The sequence below is a fragment of the Emydura macquarii genome, unplaced genomic scaffold (assembly GCF_026122565.2).
Source record: "Emydura macquarii macquarii isolate MOO-44397 ecotype Brisbane River unplaced genomic scaffold, CSIRO-AGI_Emac_v2 contig_1253, whole genome shotgun sequence".
Taxonomy (NCBI): Eukaryota; Metazoa; Chordata; order Testudines; family Chelidae; genus Emydura; species Emydura macquarii.
In genome coordinates this window covers 92,133,642-92,159,080 of record NW_027131390.1, presented here as the reverse complement: position 1 = coordinate 92,159,080, position 25,439 = coordinate 92,133,642, and the positions used below count along the sequence as shown (strand labels likewise).

The window sequence follows — 25,439 nt, the reverse complement described above, 5'->3', positions numbered from 1 at the left end:
GGTTTAGTGATCCTGGTAATGTTATCATTTAAAATGTACTAGGATCATTGTTAAAATTGAAAACAGACAATATTTAATTTAACCAAATAATAAGGCCTGTCCACAAGCTGACTTTTATGAATGTGCATCAAGGTTTTCGTACTAGCAGGCAACACTTCAACTGTTTTTAGAAAACCAAAATGGAAAGTATTTGACACACATCATGAGCTAAATTTCATATTGACACAGCAAAAGAAAATTCAACCAGAAAAAATAAAAAAAAGCATCTGAAGTGATATTCAAATTAAGGAATTTTCAATTCTTTCCCTCCCCTAATAAACAACAAAGTAACATTTGAACACTGTGATCTCCACCAAGTATTTTCTTGTTATCCATTCCACAATTCAGCTCAGATGTTTCTTGGGACATTAGAAAAGTAGATAACACACAGCATATACCCCCAAAATTGTATTATACAGAGGTAAACATATATGTGATCAGAAAAATAATACATAATTATGTTTAGGTTACCTTGTGGCTGACGACTTGGATGGTATATTTGAAGGTCAAAAGGCTGTGCACTGGTTTTCTGTATCACACTAACATTTTGCCCGGTCCATTTATTGGCTTTTGACAGTGTATTGGTCCTCCAGTCAGTCCAATACACTTCACTCCCATATAAAGAGACAGCAAAGGGGTGAGAAAGATATTCATGACCTCGTATGATCTCTATCATACCAGTTCCATCATATAATGCAGAATAAATTGCATCAGACCTACAAAATAAACCCAAACCAAAAATAATTCATAAATATTAGGACAGCTGCAGGGATAACTTAATAGTACTGTAGGCCTGAAAATGCTTCAGTGAATAATCTCAGAATATATTTATGACCTTGTCTCTACAAACTGCAAAGCCAGAAGTTTACTTACAAAGCAAATAAGAACAATCATCACCTTAGAGTGGCTCTAGCACACATTATCTACAATTTCTTGACTAAAATATATATGGGTTACTCTTTTGCTTGCATTCACTCAAGTTTAAAAGATAGACTTCTATCCATTCAGTTGAAATAAAAACAAAGTAATTTCCATTCAACTGAATTAAAAGGAAAAATCTTTACCAATAACTAGCACATAGTTCTCAAGTGTTATGACACTGTTTACATGAGAAAAGTGAGTAGGATTTGGTTCTTTATATATATTTTGAAAAAATTCAGTATTTGTTCAGAGTAACATGAAATGTATATTAAGGACCTGAACGCTGATTGTTTTCAATGGGTGCAGAATTTAAACATAAAAACAGCTAATACCTAATGTGTTTAATTAAATGGGGATAATGTAGCATATTTGCTTGCAATACAGATAACATTACATTACATAAAACAATAAAGAGTAGTAAACTGATACTAAATACTTTATTGTTATTTTTACCTAGCATCTGTCCATACTATTCTTTTTTCAAAGTGATCAACGGTAAGACCATTAGGCCAGGCTCCGGTATCCATGTCTTTATAGATGATTTTTCTTCCTGCCCCACTCATGGAAGCAGACTCAATGCGAGGAAAATTAGCATCCCAGTCTGTCCAAAACAGAATTCTGTAGGGGTTACGAGGGAGGAGGGAAAAATTATAATTCAAATGTTTAAATGAAACACAGTGAAGTATGCACCAGAAAAATGTTACAGAGTACTTAAACAAAGGGTATTATCTTTTTTTCTAAAAAAGTCTCTAATATTTAAATATTAAATTAAATATTATTTAAATATTTCAGAATAAACTAAGGCACATATGCAGCCTTGGATAATTGTAACCCTTTTCATGCAAAGATAGGATGAAATAGCAATAGTACTTCCTTATTGAAAAGTTTTGCAATTTTAAAAACACTATGAAATCAAAAGCATATGCATTTCGATTCTACATTTCATAGAAACATAGAGGTATAGGTCTGGAAGGAACCTCAAGAAGTTAATAAGACCATCCCCTGCACTGATTCAGGACCAAGTAAACCCAGACCATACTTGTCAGGTATTTGTCCAACTTGTTTATAAAAACTTCCAATAATGGATCTCCATAACTTCCCTTGGAAGCCTATTCTAGAACTTAACTACCCTTATATTTGAAATGTTTTCCTAATATCTAATCAAAATCTCCTTTGCTGCATACTAAGCCAATTGTGTTTTGTCCACCTTCAGTGGACATGGACAACAATTGATCACCGTCTCTCTTTATAACAGCTTTTAATACATTGGAAGCCTATCAGGTCACCCCTCAATCTTCTTCTTTTCTCAAGACTAAACATGACTATTTTCCCCCCACCCTTTCCTCCTAAGTCAGATTTTCATTTATCATTTTATCATTTTATCATTTTCTGCTCTCTCTGGACTCTTCTATTTGTCCTTACCCTTCCTAAACTGTGGTGCCCAGAATTGGACATAATACTCCAGCTGGTGCCTGACCAGTTCTGTGTAGAGAAGGTCAATTACCTCCTATGTCTTACACACAATACTTGTTTTAATATATCCCAGAATCATATTTGCCTTCTTGCAGCTGTATCACGTTGACAACACATATTCAGTTTCTAGTCCACTATAATCCCCAGATCCTTTTCAGCGGTATTAGCACCAAGATAGTTATTCTCCACTTTGTAACTGTGCATTTGACTTTTCCTTCCTAAGTGAAGTACTTTGCACTTGTCTTTGAACTTGTTGAATTCAGACCAGTTCTCCAATTTATCAAAAGGTCATTTGAATGTTAAGCCTGTCCTCCAAAGTGCTTGCAATCCCTCCCAGTTTGGTATTATCTGCATATTTTAGAAACATACTCTATATTCCATTGTTTTCAACCTGTGAATATAGAGTAGTGAATAGTACTGGACCAAGGACTGACCCCTGTGGAACCCCACTAGGTACGCCCTCCCAGCTGATAGCAAACCATTGATAACTATACTTTGAGTATGGTTTTTCAATTAGTTGTGCACCTATCTTCAATAATTTCATCTAGACCACACTTCACTAGTTTGCTTATGAGAATGTCATGCAGAACTGTGTCAAAAGCCTGACTCAAATCAGAGTAAATTGTGCCTACTGCTTCACCATTACCCACTAGGTCACTAATCCTGTCAAAGAAGGAATTTAGGTTGGTTTTGCATTATTTGTTCTTGGCAAATCCATGCTGACTGCTCCATATAACCCTATTATCCAGGTGCTTACAAATTGTTTATTTAATAAATAATGTGCTCCATTATCTTTCCAAGTATTGAACTTAGGCTGAATGTTCTATAATTCCCTCTGTCTTCCCTGTCCTCCTTTTTAAAGATAAGTACAATGTTGGTCCTCTTGCAGTCTTCTGGGATCTCTCCAATCCTCCAGGAGCTCTCAAATATAATTGGTAATTCCTCCAAAATCACTTCAGCTAAGTTCCTTAAGTATCCTAGGATGAATTTCATCAGGCCCTACTAACTTGACTATATCTAACTTATCTAAATATTCTTTAACTTGTTCTTTCCCGATTTTGGCTTACATTATTTCACCCCGATTGTCAACATTAATTGTGTTGAGTATCTGGTCATCATTACCATTTTTTAGAGAAGACTGAAGCAAAATAGGCATTAAGCACCTCAGCTTTCTTGATGTCATCAGGCATTGGCTCTCCTTCCGTGCTACATAGAGGACCTATACTTTTCTTCATCTTTCTCCTGCTCCTAAAGTATTTAAAGAACTTTTATTCATTTTAATGTCACTTACCAGTTGTAACTCATTTTGTGCCTTAGCCTTTTTGATTTTGTCCCTACTTGCTTGTGCTGTTCTTTTGCACTCTTTATCAAATTGACCATGTTGCCACTTTTTGTAAGATTTTTTTTAAAAAATTCAGGTAATTAAAGAGCTCCTGATGCAGCTATATTGGCCTCTTATTATTCTTCCTTTAATTCCTTTGCATTCAAATAGTTTGCAGTTCTGCCTTTAATACGGTCTCCTTAAGTAACTGCCAGTTCTTTTTTTTAAAGATTTTTTTTAAAAAATTCAGGTAATTAAAGAGCTCCTGATGCAGCTATATTGGCCTCTTATTATTCTTCCTTTAACTCCTTTGCATTCAAATAGTTTGCAGTTCTGCCTTTAATACGGTCTCCTTAAGTAACTGCCAGTTCTGAACTCCTTTTTTCCCCTAGATTTTCTTCCCATGGGACCTAACCAACCAGTTCTCTGAGTTTGTTCAAGTCTGCTTTTTTTAAATCCATTATCCTTATTCTGCTGATCTCACTTCTTCCTTTCCTTAGAATCACTAAATCTGGCATTTCATGATCACTGTGACTCAAACTGCCTTTCACCTTCAGGTGCACTAAGAAATCCTCCCTGTGGGTCAGAATTAAGTCTAAAATGGCTGTCTCCCTGGCTACTACTTCTGGAGCAAAAATGTCTGATATAGTCCAAGAACTTACTGGAGATTTTGTGTTTTGCTGTACAGTAGAACCTCAAAGATACGAACAGCAGAGTTATGACCTGACCAGTCAACCAAACACCATGTGAAACTGGAAGTAAGCAATCAGACAGCAGCGGACGGCGGAAGGGGAAGCTAATACTATACTGTGCCTGTATTGCATCTTAAAATTGGCATATAGTGCAGAAACAGCCTGGGGTCAGCGCAGTTTCCTGTAAACCAAGGGTGCCAGCACATCTGGGAGTTCAAGGGGCAGGGAAGGAAGGGACAATGGCTGTCGGCCTTGCTACGTGCTGCCTCTGGAGCGTGGCAAGCGGTGCACTGAGCAGAGCGAGTCCTGGGAAGAGGCGGCTGAGGGCTGGGGCTTGTGGTGCCAAGAGTGCAGGGCAGGCACTCCCAGTTCAGCCCAAAGGCAAGAAACAGGAATAGGGCAGGGAGCTGCTTGCCAATCAGGCAGTGCTGCCAGGTCCCACCTTTGCAGAAATCGCTCCCAGCCTCAGTTGGAAGACACTGACTGCAGGGTACTGTGCCATAATGTTTTGTTCAGAGTTACGAACAACCTCCATTCCCAAGGTATTCGTATCTTTGAGGTTCTACTATATTACTTTCCCAATATATGTCTGAATAGTTAAAGTCCCTCATTAATACCAGGGCCTGTGTTTTGGATATTTCTGTTGTGTGTTTTAGAAATGCTTCATCCACCTCCTCTTTCTGATTTGGTGGTGTATAGTAGACCTCCATGATGACATCACCTCTATTTGTTAACCCTCTTATCTTTACTCAGAGACTCTCAGCTGGTCTGCCTCCCACCTCCTTCTGGACCTCAGAACAAGTGTATATATTCCTTATGTATAATGCAACCCACTCTCTTTTTAACTTGCATATCCTTTCTGAACAATCTGCACCCCTCTATATCAGTATTCCAGTCATGAGACTCAGCCCACTAACTCTCTATGATGCCAATTAAATAATAATGTATCTAGTTCTTCCTGTTTATTCCCCAAACTCCTTGCATTTGTGTACAGACATCTAAAATGTTTAACAGACTCCACCACTTATTTTCTTCTTGTTGCTCCTTTGACTCTACTGTAATTTTTCTTGTCCCCATGCCCAACAGCTAACCCTCTGTTAAGGTCACCTTGTTTTATATTACCTATAGGCTTTTGCCACTTGGTATTAACAATTCAATTTCTCTTAAGTGTATAAATGTTAGCAACAGGTCATGTTGTCCTCTTACAATTAGAAACTCAGCAACAACTGATGCTTCCTCAGAGATTTAATCAGTTCTGAGGAGAGAGTGTGGCCTTTAAAAGATGCAAAAATCTGGGGGCTGGGCAGGGGAGAAACACTATTGAGAGATGCAGTAAAAAAAAATCAGGGACTGAAGAGATACACTGAATGTATGGCTTTTTACAACAATCTGTAACCCTCTAACCCCTCTTTTTGTCATATGACTGCAAAGGTGTTAACGGGCCACTCTACCTTGAATGGTCCCATACAATAAACAATCTGTTCCATCTTGAATTTTGCTGTGGCGCTCTGAGTGTCTTTCCCACATCTGAAGATGAGCTCTGTGTGGCTCAAAAGCTTGTCTCTCTCACCAACAGAAGTTGGTCCACTCACCTTGTCTCTCTAATATTCTCGGACTGACACAGTTACAACTACACTGCTTACAGACTGTCATTATGTACAGTTAGGACATGATCCTCAAGTACACCAGAGATCCATTTAATCGTTCTACTCCCTTGAAATTCATGGCTTTTGGGGGCTATTTTGGCCCCTGAAGTCAGTTGGGGTAGCTTCAGGGCAGCTCCAACCTGTGCCAGCTGATAATAGATCTCCAGACTATGTTATGTCAGCCAGGAATTGCTCCAGCCTCTCTTTGCCCAGTTTGTCTCCTATGCTAGGAAAAATTGAGAAGGAATGGTGTGGAGCTGGCTACATCAGTTCTGCACCAGCAAGAAATTTCATTCCCACATTCCAAATTAAGGGAGTATTAAGCAGTCTCATTGAAGGTCAGGATCTCACCCTTAGATTGAAAAATCATTCAGATGATAAAGTTCTCCAAGGCAGAGAACAGCTCACATATGTAAAGTGTTTTGCAGACACTTGACTTTATACATAAATAATAATAAAGGAAGGGCAGAGAGGACTGAACACAAGAAAGTTTAGGCCATAGAAAGTGGAGCCTGGAGGGCCACCCAGCCATGGCCTGACCACACTTTGGCTACGCCAAATCTGAGTAGTGCTGCAACACCTTGCTCCAGATTGAAACACCACTCACTCATGACGGACCCTTAGCCAGGCCAAATTTGAATGAGTGGTGTTGTGAGCTGGTGTGGGATCACAGACCCACTGAAGTTTGTGTCCGGCCACACCACCACTCACTCAAATCTGGAAGTTGTAGGTGGAAGAGCTCATGGACCCATAGATCAGACTGCTATGGGGGATACCTCAGAGGGAAAGAGAAGAGTCAGTGGGGGCAAATCTATGCCCCCATAATGTAGATGGTATTCTGAAGCCCCTGATTTAGGCAACATACCAACAATGAGCATTTTTAAAAACTACATACAAAAAGAATAAACCCCACAGTTTTTTAAACTTCCAGTCCTTAGAACACAGATTCTGAAATGGCTTTTGCATGCAGTACCTCTGCATAATGGCATATACCCTTTAAAGGATGGTAGTTATTATTTAATGGTTACCTATATACATTCTGAAATCATCATGAAATGTCACTAAATTGCAAAGAGAAAAAATAACATGTACTTTAGTCAGCAGATATCTCAATAAATCAGTTTTTACAGGTAAAAGGAAACTCTATAAACTTAGTTAAACTCTTCTGTAGTAGAAAAGTAGAAAAGAGATTCACAGATGGGGCTGTTTGCCTACAGCAAAATTTAATTCTACTAAGATTGAGATTATGGCCTAGTTAGTGGGGCAATAATCATCCCTAAAGATTTCCTTCCAAATCTCTCTGAAGAACCTTATTTGTTCCAAACTGAATAATCACTGCCAATACCTTTTAGATAAAATCAATACAATGGGTCAAATGTTGCCCAATTCACAAACTATATCACTCCATTTATAATGGTGGGATTGCATAAAGTGTAACTCAACAGCAACATTTTCAAGTTTTCCCAATTCAAAGTTCCAAAGTTAGGCTTCAATTCTCTTTAACTTTATGCATGTGAGCAATACCATTATCTTCAATGACTCGTGTTGTTCAGAAGGACAGACTCCATGATCAAAATGCTTCCTTCTCAATTTATCAATCTGTGAATCAATTTACTCATGCAAGGAACCCTAATCACTTACATAAGTAATTGATTGCATAAGGACTGCTTGTTTGAGTAAGCATCGAAGGATCAGGCCTTTAGTATGGTAAACAGTCACATATTAGAAAAATATTTATGCTGAAAACAATAAAAAAAGGAACAGGGCACTAAAACAATAGTTTGTACATATTATTAGTAGAGCCTTTTGTGTTGCACTAAATAAAGATCTGTTCTACCCTAACTCCTTATGCTCAAAATCTTATAATCTTTAAAGCAATCACTGTGTGTTATAAAATATGCCTGACTAGGAATTCATTATACTTTTCCCTTAACATTTTATAGCAAGACAACATTCATTTCATGTTTTACATCTACTTTGAACTCAGATGGGTCAATTATCAAGAAACTGAGAAGCCACTGAATAGACATGGAAATGATGTACCAAAACTTCCTGTAAGACGCCATAACAACATACTGAGTCAAGGGTATCTATGTTCATTAGACTATAGTGGATCTATGATCAGGAAAACGAGCTAGAAATTAAAAAAAAGTCTTTAGAGAGACCATTAAAGTATAGATTATTGTCCTAAAAAAGACATTATTATCTATTCTGTGTACATAATTAGATGCAAATTACTCACACTGTCTCAAAAATAAAGTAGTTGATTTATTGCCTAAAAATATCCAAACAGGTTCTAAAATAATAAAAAATATATATATTTTGGTACAAAATATTATGAATGTGTAATACCACCAACTTTATACATATACATTTTAAAATAGATCATATATATGATCAGCTTTAACAAAAAAGTCTAATAAGCATAATTTATACATCATGTATGTTGGAGGCCCATTACAATTTGAGTTGCTTGACCACTGTCCTACAGGCCAAGCATAGCTTCAGTTGCTTGCTTGGCTATTCTGATCTCTGTAGCATGACATCTTCCAGTTGGCAGAGATGAATAAGACTACTGAGTAACCTTGCAGATGTCTCAGTTTCTGCATGCCATGGCACATAAGACAAAATACACAACATGTATGCTTGCAGCTGCACATAGATAATGGTGATGGGAACAAGTTATCCTTGGATATCTGGGGGTACACTGTTTCATTGCCAAGGGGCTTATTTTTACACTGCTCCTCCTATCACCAGATATTGTTTTGATAACCCCAATTATCATGGTGAGAATGGAATGTAGTTAAAGGTGAAAACCCAATGCAAGTAATTAGCATATATGATAATAAGCAGAGAAGTAATTAGGAGAAAGCTGTTTATAGAAAGGTATAAGAAGTCATTACTTAGACAAAGGGGCGCACTCCATCAACATGTGACTCTGCGGGAGGTGCTGCCAGTTGGACTGGAGGCCACTGAATCTCTGGCAGGGCCTCTGAAGAAAGCCATTCTTGTGTACAGCCTTCTGAGTAACTGCTTAGCTCTCCAGGCTTAGTGAGTATGATATATTCTAGTTAATTTTAGATTTTGTATTCAACTAGTATATCTATAGAAAACCTTCCACATTAAACATTATTGATCTGCAAATTAGGCATACCGTGTCTCACTGGTATTTACATTGATCACTAAGTGTCCAGAATCAACAATGTACACATGATGATTGAACGTGGTATAAAGGTTATATTACCATGAGTTCAGGATGTGTATATTATTGAAGCTGTGCAGGTAATTTCAAATGAGTGCTAATACACTCTTTATAGTGCATCGCCCCATCAAGTACTCTGCATAAGGCATAAATTCAATAGAAAACATACTCTAGAAATGTTGTGTCTGTATTGTTTGGGTGCTGGAGTTATGTGCAATTATTGGCTCTGTATGATGTTACTGATAGTGTAGGAGCTGAGCCTATTTGTAGCCCATTTGTAGCACGAGGGGTTGAAATTGAACTGGTTGGTCTATGTTTCCATATGTAGTAATCTTATTTTTTTATTGTGTGCATTTTTTCCCCTTTTTGGTTTGCCGAGGCTTCCTTGTCTAAATGCTCCCATCTAGATATTCCTATATGGAGAGTTAAGCCATAATGGAATGTCTGTGGTTGTATCAGATTGAGTAAGTATTTTGGGGTTCCCTGGATCCTGTGTTCAGGAGTTGGGCAGTCCAATGGGCAATTTTTAAGACAACCTGCTTAAATCCCATACTGTAAACATTGATTGGTTATAAAAGGAGTATGCCATTTCACAGGTATTAAAAGCTTATGCTGCTATCTGTGGCCTGCTTGCTCTTCACCTTAAAGACATTTTGGGTGTAATTTAAAGTATCCTAGGAATGCTTTAAATTAAACAGGCCAGAAATGGGCCAGTAACGTTTTTTAAATTTCAGACTAATTCCACATGCCAGTTCCCCTACAGTGTGTCCATTTTTAAAAGAGCATCTACTCCCTCACCCACTCACTGAAGTCACATACCTGCTTCTCTGGTTGGCTTTAGTAAGAACATTTCTCAGATCTGGAGCCACTTCAGAGTGCTTCCCTACATTGCTTTCTCAGTAAGTCTATTTAGTCATTTTAATATGAACAATCTGAATACACATACTGCTGCGTAAAGCTATTCAAGAAAATGCCCTACAAGTATTATGTATTTCCCAGAGATTGTTAAATGTTTTACATATGTATTTTCTAAACTAATGCACTTATTCAAAGTCTGATTTAGAATAGGCTGTATTATGTGATAAGTGATCATACCCAAGTAAAATTAACCAACTCCAGTTTTTGCTGGAGTACATTTCACCAAAAGGTAAAAATTAAAGATTTCAGAAAGCTTTTAAAAGTTTACCACCTCAACAAAATCTAATACAAAATTTAAATATAAGTGGATAAAAACACTAATATTTTGATGTACAGTGCCAATGGGGTTTAAGTTGAAGTCTTCCATATTGTATTCACTTATTAAGGACTGAATCAAATCTAGCTATTATGATCTAGATTTCAGGCATGCATAATTGCTTGGATACATCTGTGAATGCATAATTGAAACATAAGTGCATAAATACTCAGTGTGTACCCCTAACTAGCTGTCAGAATGCTCATATACTGGGGTTCAAACATGGCATTGACACAAGCCCTGAATAAAGAGGAAGTACATTGTTGGACAGTCTCAGCAGCAACCCGGGAGGGTGACTAACTCCCACGGAACTTCCTCATAGCTCTGGGAAGGAAGTAAACTATGCTGGATCTATATACCCAATGCAGCTAAGCTGGTGGATGCTTTGTGGCAGCAGGGGAGAACTTTGGCTCTGTCTGATTTCTGCTTCATTCCAGCCCTCCTACGATCCAACAATGCTTGGAGGGGACACAGAAACTCTGCTCAGTCTGTTTTCCCTCCTACACTGCTGCCTTTCTGCCTTGAGCACCTTTATGTCCTTGCTAGCCAGGCCATGGTTTGCATGTACATATGGTAAATTAAGTATAAGCCCACATGTGCACTGGTTTTTGAAAATCAGGCCTTATTTTTTTCAAACAGCTTCATTAATATCTTTTTCAAAATGTTTAAAGTTAAACTTAAAAATTATCTATTTTTATGGTTAAAGAGGAAGGATTCAAAATCAAATGTACAAAAAGATCTTAGACTGTTTTTCCTCTGGTTGGAATATAATACAGCTTTCTGTATAGCCAACTTTTTCTGATGCTGTCTAATTGGCTATATTTGTAACTATGGAAATATATATGTACAGATATGCAGATAATCTGTGCAGTCTCCCCTGTGTACAATATTCTATGGCTGAAAACATCTAGAGATTTAGTTCAAGAATTTTTATAAGAATTGTCATAGCAATAAGCTTACAAAAAGAATTTGAACTAAATATTTAGCAGCAATGCAAACATCTTTGATTTGAATAATTTATTATTTTGTTATTGAATAGTTCTTTAGAATAGATATAGCAGGGGATGCTTTGTGTGTTCAAAGGTTTCATTCTTTCTGCTCTTACCAGAGGAGCAGGTGTACACAGTTGCTTTTAGAGCAAATTTTACTGTCTTAAAAGGCAGAAGATCACTGCACTTTAGATAACTTGTTCAGTTACCTTGAATGGTTTACAGGTTTCTTCTTATCAGCTGTGCTGTCACTGGGATCTCTCTCTGACAATAGCTGAGCACTAGTAGCTAGCCAAGATACGGACTGTGTCAGGTCTCTGAGCAGAATGGAATTTTCAGCATTCTACAAATTCTTTCTAGCTTACCCTACCTTTTATACCCATTTTTAAATTTATCATCAGTGTAAAAGGGCCGCTATGTATAAAGACAGTGGCCTTCTCTTTGTGGCCAATTGGCTTTTAGACATTACATCTTGGCTTCCAAAAAATATTTTAGTCAATCAAACTCTGTCCAATATTGACCTAACAGTGTTCTGTATCTGGATCATTATTTTTCATTTACCTCAGTAATATGGTCTAACTCAAAGAATTTTTAAAAACTTTTAAGTAGTAGGCAAACATATTTCCAGATGAGTCTTGTGTCATTCGACAGCTGGCTGAAAATTGGCTTAAGGCTTCCAGGTATGTAGCTTCACTTTCCTCTCACTTTCACTAGTTTTATACTGATTTAACTTCACTTATATCAACTGAATTATTCCTTGCTTGCAGCTACATTCCAGGAAAATCAGGACAAGAGACTCCACCAAACTATATTTTTGGTGGCTATCATATGTCTTTATGAATTTCATTTAAACTTTAAATAGAGCAAACGTCAACAAAAATTCTGAGAAATATAAAAACATTTGTTTAATTTTACCCTTACTTGACTTTGCTGTGGTGTAGTGAAACATTATACTTTTTTTTCCCATAACAACAAGACAGATACACTACAATAAAAAAAACAAAAAAAACAAAACAAAAAAACCCAGGACCTACAAATCACATATAATACTATGTAGAATAGAAGAATGTAATCTTTCTTTGACATATGATTTCAGGACTACCTTTAAGCAAACAGTTTGTTTATATTGTTGAATATGTATCCCCTAATAGCCATCAGAAATGCAATTCATTTTGTATGCTACTGGGTAAAATAAATGAAAGTTTAACTGGTAAATATTTTGCTTTTGATTATTACTAAATAATAATGCTTAGAACTCATATAGTACTCTTCATCTGCAGATCTACAAACTATTTACAAAGGCTGGTAAACATTATTATCCCTATTTTTGAGATGGAGAAACAAACAGAGGTTAAATTAACTTGCCCACAGTCACACAGTGAGTCATTAAAAATGCCAAGAATAGACTGACTCCTCATTTCCCTGTGCCCCAGTTCACAGGACCAAAAATTTAGTTCTTCAAGCATTGTTAAAGATAAGTTAAATGTAATCGCTCACTCCAAATAAACCAAAAACATTTCTACATTTCAAATGTTTTATAAGCAATCATGAAAAAAGAACTACTGTATAGTTACCCATATCTAGGGTCCAAGGCAATAGCTCTGGGATGCTCCATAGCCCCTGCTATTAATGTTGTTCTCAAAGTGCCATCTAATTTTGCTACTTCAATTTGATCCAAATTGCTGTCTATCCAGTATATGTTTCCTGCAATCCAGTCTACTGTAAGACCCTCAGGAGTGGCCAAGCCATGTTGCACTACCACTTCAATGGCACTCACACCTAACAAAGATCAAAAGGTTGTAAACATATAGAAGGATTAGAACAGAGATACAACACTTAACATGTGACAAATGCATTAACATATTGCCAGCTGAACAAAAATAATTAAAATATGCAAAACTGTGTAACACTTTTCTGATGCTGTAGTTAACAGTTTCCATTTAATGAATGAGTCCTTTTTTATTTTTCAATATGTGAGCACAATAGTTAATCTGACATTTATTTATCTTTATAAGTTATTTTTCTTTGCTCACAAGTAATGAGAGAGTATATACTTATGTATAAAGTACATTTTTGTCAATATCATGAAAAAGGAACTGTTTTAGTTCACAAGAATAGGAAATGTAAATGTTCAATGGAAGTTTAGAAAACAAAAGTCAAACTATAGAACCTTTAAATAATGTGTGACATTGTCTATTAGGTCTTCAATGAAAGAACAGATAGACACACATTAGCCTAGATAACATTTTTATGGAAGTATTTCCATATATATTATGTGTTTATGGTGTGCTATAGGCAGGGACCATATGTAGTGTGGTTGGGTCACCATGTTAAAGGCCTCATATTTCTCCATTTGTAAAAAAAATGCTGTAATATTGTGCAGCAGAATCTAAAGTTTTACATTAAAAATGTAAGTCTCTAGACCTTATGGTTCCAAAGATAATATTCAAGTTGTTAACCAGCATAACCAAACCAATGACACCTGTCTCAGTTTGGAGTAGTGAGAATAATAGTTTGGTGAGTCTGACAAGTTTGATGTTCTACGGCTGCATTGCTTTGGTTGGCACTCTCTTTTTAAGGGCCTACTAAAATAAGTCCAAAGCTAAATTCATACCTCCAGTTTCTGAAAGCTTGCCTCGGTAAATTTTATCCTCCACCACATCTGTCCAGTACAGTAAGCTCTGATTGAAATGAAAATCAAGTGCTATTGTGTTTCTTAAACCAGGAACTAAGAGACTATAGTCTCGCTTGTGAAGATCAATCTTTCTGATCTCATGACGAATGGAAAAAATGATGAAAGCATCAAATGGATCTGGAAGTACAATGGATTGTACATTAATATATATATAATAAAGAGTAAAAGTTTTGTAGACTTACTGATATGAGAGACACATATCTGAACAAGAATGACAGGTTATTTTTTGGAGGAATATTTTGATTAAAATAATAGAACTTGTAAGCCTTACTAGCTTATTCATTTTCTAATAAGGACTAAATCTTGCAAACATATATATTTCAACCCAACCTAGACTTCTGTTCACCTGTCTGACCTAAAGGTATTAAATTGATTTTAAAAAAAAGGATATCTGTCAGTCCGTGGTATGCAAGTACAGCACAAATAATATTTTGTGGATGAGAGCTAAGTGGTGGAGTGCCGTTCCTGTCCAACTCGGACTTTAAGGATTAAGGCCAGAAAAAAGCTTAAGTTACCAAAACTAAAATAAGAACTTGGGTAAAGTTTTTATTTTCTTAAATTCCTCAGAAAAAAATTTGTCTGTTAAAAATGATCTAGTATTTCTCTAATTAACAATTAGTTTAAAACCATGTACTGCAAAAATATAATACAAGAAACATTATTTTGTGTGAGTTAAATTGCATAAACAAATTATCTAACACAAAACTATAAGAACAAGGAAATGAAAATTTAAGGCATCTAACAGCACATACCTTCTTCAAATTCACCACCACCAGAAACAGACCAGACTTTCCCTCACTACCCATTCTGAACTGTTCTTGAAAAATCATACCAATTGTGTTTTTGGAAGGGTTGCTAGAAGGCTGGCATGCCTAGAGGCAGCATTAAGGCTATTGTGCATTGTCTGTTTGTTTCTAGTTTGTTTGTTCTAGTGGTGAAATGTATGTCTTTGGGTGAATGAGTAAAAAGAATACGTCAGGTGCCTTTACGTTTTATTTCCTTGCTACTGTGTATTTGTGTTAGGTATGTTATGTATGCATCCTTAACTCACACATACCATAGTGATAATTTAAGTTAAGAAAAGCTTTCTAACACAGCAATGACTATTTTCACAAAGAACAAGATCTCTGTGAAAGTGACCACCTGGCTCTGGAATAGATAAACAAAATCTAATGAAATTACCCAGCCAATACAAGACCTTCACTTTAATGAACAGAGACTTCAGCAAATATTATTTTATTTTGGAAAATAAACATTTTTATTGGTTTATTGAAGATCTTCCTCTACAATGCAACAATAATGCTGATCTCTTTTCGTCTACCATACTAGGCCTCAGTTTTGGATGGTGTGTGTATTACTGGAGGAATGCAACAACAGATAGGATTGCAGTGCTCTCCTAAAGTGTTCAATAGCAGAGCTGGTCAAAATGTTGCAAAACAGAAACTTTTCACTTTCCTTTTTAAAAACTAAACTTTTTCATGGTCTCCGTAAGCTAATAATTGCACATAAGAATTCGGTTATGACTTGTAGTACATTAAATAAAGAACACCAACAGAGTAATGGCTCCTTTCATGAAGAGCAGTATCTACTTATTAGCCAGCTGGGCACTTTCACAAAGTTCCTGATATTTGTCAAAGTAGTGACTGATTTTGCAGATCCTGAACAGGCTGAACTATTTGATGAAGAACAGACTATTCAACATTAGTAGCTGTTGTATCACAAAGGTCAAAAGCTCCTAAATTTGATGAACAATTTAATGAAGCTCCTGATCTTTGACAAATCAGCATGTATGTTGCAGAGGACTCCGTTCATCGTAAATCTTGCCCTTCATTGGCTAACTGTGGAACAAACACATTGTGTTATAACAGAGAGTTTCAATAACTTTTTATACTTTTTATTAATTAAAAAATAGAATTACATGAACCCCAGGCGCCCACCACATTTGTGCTATATTCAATATGACTTTTTATTGTTTTTTTTGCTTTCTATTGTTTTTATTGATTTTATTGTTTAGAGGAACTAGAAAAATCATGCATACTCTGAAAATGAACCTTTTTTGGCCCCTTTTTAATTCACTAGAACTTGGAAACTAAAATTAACCAAATTTTCTTCAACACTATCCAGCCCTCCCCCACAGAAAATTCAGGCTTTACTCCCCAGATTATCTTTTGAAACCTTGGGCCAGGTATATTCTGTTTTACAAGTTTCTACTGTTTTAAGTGCAAAAGAGAATGCAGTCTTAACCATGGCAACACAGTGCTCTGCTACAGTAATACTAAGAATGTTCAAGAAATAAAGCTGGACAAAATAGCTTCTTTGCTCTATGAATAATTATATATTTGACAAAAAAATTCTTATGGGAAACATAGTTTATAATTTTTACACTTATTACTCTTCAACATACCAAATGATAGACAGAGAAATGCAGGCAATGCACTAAACAGAAATGTTGTGCTGTGTCACAGAACAGTTTACATACATCAGGATGCTAGACTGAAAAAAATAAAATCTTTCTAGTGTCATCTGGTATGAGAAACTGGACTACACAAACCACCCATGGAAGAAAATAGAAGATGGGAAAAACAGTAATGCGTAATTTTCCTGCAATGTTTTTATTCTGGTATTCTCTTTAGTTGGATCATTAATTGAAATGTCAGTGTCATTGGAGCTTAGGTGGAGGTGCATAAGCATATCTATTTGTTACCTTATATTGTGCCTCCTCTAATCATATCTCCAAAGCAAATCGGTACCTTAACTTCATAAATATTGAAATTCAGCATTTACATCTGCATTGATCCTCCCTTATTCAGAAGTCAAGAGTTATCTAAAAAAACATACCCCTAAATATTCCAAGAAATGGATATTTTAAGCAAAAATAAAGCTAGGATTAAATGATTTTTTTTTGGTGGAAGAGAAAAATCAAAGCATAATATATGTAGAAGCAGAGTTCCTAAAATTTTTTAAGAAGTTATGATATGCTTTTCTTACTAAAATTACATTGAAAGTTTCTCTTTCTCTGAGTTCATCTAGTTGTCTTTTGCTACACTGAATTCTGAAAGGTTGAATATAAACATAAGGTTTAAAATATCTTTCTAGAGAAGAGTTTCTACCATGTCCATTTTTTCTAATGATTTGTTTCTAGTGCAATTGCAATATACCACCATTTGTTACTGTTCATAGGTATTCCAATTGGGAATGGGGAGAAAAAAGTGTAAAGAATGCACTCTCTATATTCAGTGTGTAAGTGAATAATAGCCCTCTTTTGGTATTCATATTCAATCAATACAAATTTAAAATTAATTGAACATCCCTTCTTTGGAAAATCAGCATGGAGCTCCATTCACGGATAGCCTGGGGCTGATGCTTCCCACTTCTGTCCCTCCCCCACTGCTGTTGAAGAGCAAGCACTACATCTAACAGAGGAGCAGGAGTTGTGCAGAAAAGAAGATGACAAGATATTAAAACATGGTGATGTTGAAAATTGAAAAAAACCTAGAGGGAAAAGAAAACAGAAGCAAGGGCGAATGGCAGCAGAAATGAGGAAAACAGTAGAAAACTGAAAGATTTGAAGATGCAAATGGGAGTAAAGAACGGAATAAAGAAATATAAACAAGAAAAAAAAAACCAGATTCCCATTATCTTAGGGTAGTCATTTTTATTCATTTCTTATTCTACATTTCAGGATATTTCTCCGGGAAACATCCAACTGGCAGGCATTAAACTCTCACCCACCTCATACCCTCTTTGTGAATAATGTACTGAACCGAGTTAATGCATTTGTACTATTCATATTCATATTAGTTTTCTGGTAGATACTGAAGTAAATGTTTGTACGGTGCCTTGAAAAGTAAAAGTGCTATGTCATTATCTTAAGTATTATTATTACTATGTCTAGTGAAACATTTGACGGAATATCACAAAGTGATATTCTATATGATACAAACTTAGTTTAAGATCAAGGTAATAATTCCCCTAAGACAATCTCACTTTCATTGGAAACCTGAATATTAGTCAGTTCTCTAGTACAATGGACCAATCTCGTCCCCATTTCAAGGCAATGTAAATCAGTGCAATTATGCTAGAAATAAGCTTGCCCCAATGTGTGTAACTGCAGAGATGGGAGTTTTATAGTGTGGGTGCAGTTGATTCTCAGAACACCTGCTGTAAATGGACACAACTCCAGGACAGTCACTGGATTATTTTAGACCATATTAGAAAAAAAAATCCACTCCCAGTTATACTCATGCAATCCTAATGGAGCCAATAGGTTTACACACTTTTAAAATAAACTAAACTGTGGCCTAGTTTATGTGGTTTGCCATGATGCTGTTTGCACATACTCAGTCATTGGAAGTAATATTAGATTGAGTAAAATTTTTGGTCTTTTTTTTCTTTTTAATGAGAAAAGAGCAAAAAGTGGACCAGATCATTAGCTAGTGCAGACCACTCCAGTTCAACTGACTTAAAAATTCAAAAATAGCAAGTGTCATAGTTAACAGTATTTTCCTTGACTAAAGATGAGCTTAAGGGAAGATATAGCTTCTGAGTCAATAGGTGCACTGTACTTAACTATCATGGGAGCTCTACAGCCTCATCCCTAGCACCTCAACTCTAATTCTGGTCCAGTGAGGGAGGGAAGGTGGGGGGTGGGGCGGGGTGAGGGAGGGTTGCACAGCCCACTCAGGATTGGCCTGGCTGCCCGGTTGGAACACCACTCACTCAAATTTGGCCTGGCCGCCCCTTCATCATGATGGGTGGCGCTGCAACCCTGTGCACTGGATCACAACGCTCAGAGCAGGAAGCTGAGCCCAGCCCTGCAGAGCAGGAGCTGCCACTGCCAAGTGAGTGAAGAGTGGGCTCACTCTCTGACCTCTGCCCCCCAGGTCTCCCCTTCACACTAGCCCGGGAGAGGAGTATGTTTGTCTGCTTTTCCTCCCTCGATTTCATGATTTTCTGGGGTGTACTTGAACCCACACTAAAGCGACCTGTCATAAATTCTCATAAAAAACTGAGTGTGAATCAAATAGAGGTTTAAAATGATCTCAACTGGGAGAAACTTTGATGGGGCAAGGAGCATGTTAAAACCTGTTTGGAATAACTTTTCTGTGCATTTCCTTATTTTCCAACAGTTGGTGGTGTTTTTTTATGTTTTAAAATGAAGTATAACTTTCAAATGTTGCTGTAGTTTTATTGCAGTCTTTTTTAAGGTTGTTTTTCCTGAAATCACTTATATTTTCATCTTTAACACTATATGAATTTTGCATATTAATAAGATCAATGCTTATAACAGAACTAATTATAGTATGTTCAGTGTCATTTGCAAATAAAACTAAGTAGCCTCATAAAAAGTTGCAACAGAGAATAATAAAACAAAATTCAAATTTAGAGAACTACTTGGACATGACATGTCAGAGATTTATTCTTTGACATTCTGACATCTGAATACCTAAAAAGTGCTTGAGTAATATATATTCCTGATCTCACACTACAGTAGTAAACATCTTTAAAAAGTCAGTGGAATGGAAGAAAAAGGTAAAAATGAACCTCTCAAAATGCTTTTCCCATTGTGGATGGTGCTCAGAGAGGTTTCTGTGTGATCTGAAAGATCAGACAAATAAAATGTATCTAATAGAAAAAGTAGCAGAAATTTAGAATATGACCCAGAAAACAAAATTAGACTAAAAGATAAGAATGGTAATAATCTGGAATGAATCAAAGAGCTAAAATCAAAATTTTTGTGGTAAGCAAATAAACTCCGACTGAATTTGAAAAAAAACTCAATGAGAATTATCTTATTCAATGGGAGTTGCAAGGGATTCTTTGATTTGAGTTCTACTATATACAATTAAATCTTAATTCATTATTTTAGAAGAACAAACTTAAAAATAATTATTTTAATAAGGTATAATTGTACCTTGGCGTGCTGTTAAATGGAACTAAGTTGTGAATACACCATAACTATAAAGGAGATGTAATAAAATATTTGAATTAGCTCAGCTACTGTCAAATTAGAATATGCCATTTACAAAATATCTGACTTGGGTATTAACAAAATTATCTCTCGTGACTGATTATGTGATACACAGGCTTTCATTTCTAGCTCATTGGTTCAAAAAATGGTCCATGGCAGAAATTTGAGTAAAAGATTGAGCAACTGGAATAATGTTTCATGGAGAACTCTAGTAAACTGTGAAACAATCACCCCAAAATAGTTTGATACATTTAAAACCAGACTTGACAAAAATATTAGAAAAAAAATATCTGTAGGGAACAATCTTGTACCGGCAGATGGAATCTCTAAGTAACCCAATATGTTTTATTTAATATCCAAGATCTTCTAGATAGTTTCTGTGCCTATCTTTCTATATTTGTATTGCATTTAGCAAGCTGGACCCCTTATCCTCCTGATGTGGGCCTTTGGGCACAACTTCAGTGCACATAACAAACAACACAAATATTATATTCTTATGGTTCTATTCCCATGGAACAGATGACACCTACCATTAAAAGTCATATAGTTCTGACTCTGTCCTCTACCGAGGTCCAAGGTGGAATGACAGTGGATCAGGGAGCTGCTAACAAGTCCCTGATTCACAAGATGTGTCTTCTCTGGCCTTTCCCTAGCTTAAGTTAAAGCAAGCACTCTAGCTCTCAGTTCAATGAAAGTTACATGCTCTAAATGCATTTTAGCATTAGCTCCAAAATATTTCAACAGTCCATCGTATCACATCTCAAACACGTATGAAAAATTGTTTTAAACTTTAAAATAAATCTTTTAGAAACTATGTGAAATTAACTTCGACCAAGAAATCTCAGATCCCAAGAGCTGACATTCAGTCATTCATTTAGTCTTATTTTGTTTTACCCTTCCTATTAGAAAGAATAATTACAATTGAACCCTACAACAGTGAACAAATGCTAAATCTGAGCTTACCAATACTAGTGCAACTTTCACCATCATTATTTATCTTCCAGCCTTCATAACAGGAACACTTGACACTATTTTTGTGCTGTTCACACACTTGACTACACTTAAGGTGTTTGGTACAGTAATCCACAATTTCACAGGTTTTGTTGTCTGGATTTAGATAAAGTCCTGGAGGGCAGGAACACACAATTCTTCTTTCAGGAACTACAGAACACTGGTGGCTACATCCACCATTGCTAAGTGAACATTCATCTGAAATAATAGGAAAAGAACAATAAGAACTGCAAACAATATCAACTGTATTACATTATACCTCTTAAGAGCTACTGGGTAATAAAACAAATTAAAAACCGCTAGTAATCACAAACAATTTAAATCTTTTTGAACAACTATTTGTTTAGAATACTTATGCAGAAAAGTAGTGCATTCAATTTGCAGACATCTGAAGTTGCATTACTATTATAGGACAGTAAGTTTTTAAGTGTTACAGAACTACTATATATCTACACACACAGATTATCCAAGATATTATACAATTCATGTATTCAGTGCACTTTGTATTTACTGGATGGTACACTTTTTTTCTTATTTACTTGTTGTCATCATTCTTTGGGCTTCTTGTTTATTATTCATGTGTGAATTTTTTTTAGTAATCGAAAAAAATGAACAACCAAATTCCCAATCAAAAGCTATAATAAAATGGGAATTAGGTTGACAGTACATAGGGAATGTTGTAGAGTAAAATACATTACAGGATGTTGTCATTCTCCCCGAAATAAGCATTCAGAGTCCAAATTCTGCCCTGCAGTGACACCTTGAGGGACGGAGGGGAAAAAAAAACACTACCATGTCTACAGTTTAACCTAATCTGGAACTACAAACATTAAAATGTGTTCATTATAATTGGATAGCTATTGCATGATGTTATTACAGCATAGTTAAGGTTTGTTTGGGTGCCATAACTGTACATTTCATATTTTCATATGTTGGGATTTCATATAAAGTTGGTTAAAGGCTATTTAGCTCAGTGATATCCTTTTCTGTTCAAGCCTGTTCCTAACCGAGCATCAACTGTTTTGGAGTGCACTGTTTAGTGTCTCAGCACACTTGATCTTGTGCCAAAGTGCTTTGTTCCCTCTGTTGCTTGAGTCTTTTGTGTCTTGTGTTTTCTTGTATTTCCTAAACCTGTGCATGGTGAGTCTCTCGCATTGGGTGGCAAAGAGTATGTTGCTTCCCAACAGATTTGGTTCTCAAGTTACATTTGTGTATCCCTGGAGTGACTACAATGGTGTCAAAGAAACCAGCATGAAAAGAAATTCAAGACCTAATTCTCCATTTTATTTTATGTTTTTGAAGAATTTGGTGAGAACAAATACTAGAGAGTGTTAAGGAGCTATTTCTGAATTTCCTATAAGTACTGATGTCGTGAATTTTAGGAGTGCAAGACTGGTGCACTAATGTTCTTATTTACTGGAAGTTAGATATTCTTCTTAATTTTCTAATTTATTCACATCTCTTAGCTACTCTGATTCACAAGTATCTCTACAACAGAATTTTACATCTGCACAAGAAAACATATACAATCCGGCTGTTCTTCTATACAAGGAGAACAATTTCCCTCATGATTTTTTAAAGCAGTTGCCTTTCTTCTTAGGGTTCTTTTATTTTTCCAGAATTCAAGGTTCTCCAATGATGGAGAAAAGGGAGCAAATTTGTTAAAACAATACTGATAGGCAAAGGTGCTGTCCAATATCCTGCAACGCATATTAACACTTTACGGCAACAGTCATAAATATCCTAATGCTAATTAGTAAATGATTAGTAAATCACTGTTGTCTAATAACTTATTATCATTATCATCATCATGGTAAATCCCAAAGGAACATGGCCTCTTTGCAGTCCGAGTGCCACGCAGATCGATCTCTGTCTTAGTCTTAAGGTGGTCTGGCTAAATATTCACTTTATGTCCTTCACTGGCCATCTTATCACACCACTGAAGCTTTTGGTGCCAAACTCCCATGGAGATAGGAAATCGTGCTGTGAATCTGCCACTGACTTGAACGCAGGTTTCCATTCCATTCCAGCGCTCTTCTATCAATGACACTATGTATCCAGATCCCACAAACTTGCTGGTTGCCTCATCAAAACCCAAAAACTTGCTCAACGCACTGAATCAAAGGTCTAATTGAAGTCTAGGCATGGTTTATGCCATGGTTTATTAAATTCAGCAACACAGTACAATACAATACAATAAACATACGGGGGCCAATCCTGACACTTATGTGGTGCTCTGACAGCAAACAAGGGCCCTAAAGGGGTTACTATGGGCTGGACAGTTTAGTGCTAGGCACTGTACAAACACTGAACAAAAAGTCAGTCCCTGCCCTAAAAATTTACACTCCAAGTATAAAATAAGAAAGAACAGATGGATACAGACTGACCAATGGTGGAGTACCAGGAAGCAATGAGATAATATTGAACAGCATGATAGACAGAGTATGCTCTGTCAGAACAGCCCTCTTTTTTATATCTCATCTAAAGAATGAGCATCCTAATAACATGATATGGCAAATATTCAGTACTGACTAAGAAGGAAGAATGACACCTATGGAATAATAATAATAATTAAAAAAAAAACACCCTTTTTTTTGCAGCATACTAATGTGTTTCTGAAAAAGCTCCCATGTAAGTAGTGACCTAATTCAACATTGCTTAAGTTAGTGTAGTTTCACAGTATTATAGGCACATTTAGTATAGGTGCTCTTATATGTGCAAGAGCTTTCCAACTGCTTATGGCTTCAACCATGTATCTTGTAAGGGATGTTTTAAGAGGTTAAAAAAAATAGGTGCTCTAATCGAAGGAACTATGTTGTTCACTATGCTTCATTTTGGGCAGGTTTGATACAATTTCAAGCACAACATGGATATTATAATAAAAAGCACAAACTATTTGTGAGAAAATTTAAATACCCTGTTAATATAAGATTCTTTAGAAATGGAAGATGGGAACAGAAAACATTTTGTGGTATCAGGGAAACAAAATAGTTTTGAGTTCTTTATATATGAGAGTGTGCCTAAAAATAAAATACCACAAAGGTCGCCTTCATCAGATCCATCAGGACAATCTCTTCTTCCATTACAGAGCTTCTCAGGCTGTAGGCAGATGGAGGTATCATTAGCACAAGGGTATTTTGGTGGTCCACACATATAGTTCTCGCAATTATCCTCATCAGACTGATCGTCACAATCAATATCTCCATCACATAGCCACGCTTTGCTAATGCATCTCCCTTGGAGAAAAGAGACAAACACAAGAAATCAGACTGAAAGTAAACATAGGAAAACCTATGGTAACATTACAGAGAAATCTATTTTTGTATTACATTTTAGTATTAATGGTTCTCTCTTTTTTAGATGAACAGAAAGGATCTAAACCAGCTCAGCCTTGTATTTTAAATTATCTGCAACTAAATTAGCAGCCTTAATTTCCTGATCAAGTCAAACCTAATAGGTTCTATGTTCAATAAAACTGCATGCAGGCAGCTATACAGCCTAATAACCTAAGTAAAATATATTGAATTACAGTTTTATAGGTTGCCCAAAATTGTTGTGATGTTTCTTCTTCTCCTGCTTTTCTCTCCATTTCCTTTTCTCTCTACTCCACCACTCCATAGTAAGAGCAAGGTCCCAATCTATGACATTGACTTCACCTAGTATCTATCATGAACAAAAATACTCTAATAAATATATGCAATATGTTTCCAGCAGATAAAACACTTTCACAATGTTTTCCTGTTAAATAGGCAAAGTCCAGCTCATTTCCTTCATTGGAAATAACGACAAAAGGGAAAAATTTACACCAGTTTATGCTACACATCTATGTTAGAAATGTTACAGCTGCAGTTGTAGATAGGATCTAACCTCTCAGAAGTATAGGAGTGTGGAAGTGGCGTCACTTGAGGTGAAAACCTCTATCTATACAAATCCATCCTCAAACAGATTTCCGACAGTTGTTCACAGACCCTGACAATTGTCCTCAAGGGCTGAGGCTACTGTCTCCAACAATTCAGCAACACATTTCAATCTCCTTTGAAAGGAGTCTATGCTGGTCAGACCAGTATTAAGCTAGTAATTTGCTTTAGAATTTTAGTTCTTTATTGGAAGGATGCCACCATCCCAGGTTCCTCCTTCTTTCTGCCAGGAAACTTCTCTTCCTATATCCCCAGCACAGTACATGGATTAGTCATGCAGAGGGACTTCCAGAGGTCCTGGGAGAGGGGAATAGGTACCTTCTACCTC

General features: G+C 36.2%; 1 protein-coding gene across 1 annotated transcript in view; it reads right to left on the bottom strand.

Annotated features, from left to right (window-relative positions):
* Positions 1-25,439, bottom strand: part of LRP1B (LDL receptor related protein 1B) — a 1,171,881-nt gene that overhangs the window by 423,974 nt on the left and 722,468 nt on the right. The window contains 6 exon segments of the mRNA XM_067549510.1: positions 511-755; positions 1,414-1,578; positions 13,092-13,296; positions 14,132-14,329; positions 21,147-21,392; positions 24,230-24,430. Coding sequence (XP_067405611.1) covers positions 511-755; positions 1,414-1,578; positions 13,092-13,296; positions 14,132-14,329; positions 21,147-21,392; positions 24,230-24,430 — 1,260 coding nt within the window.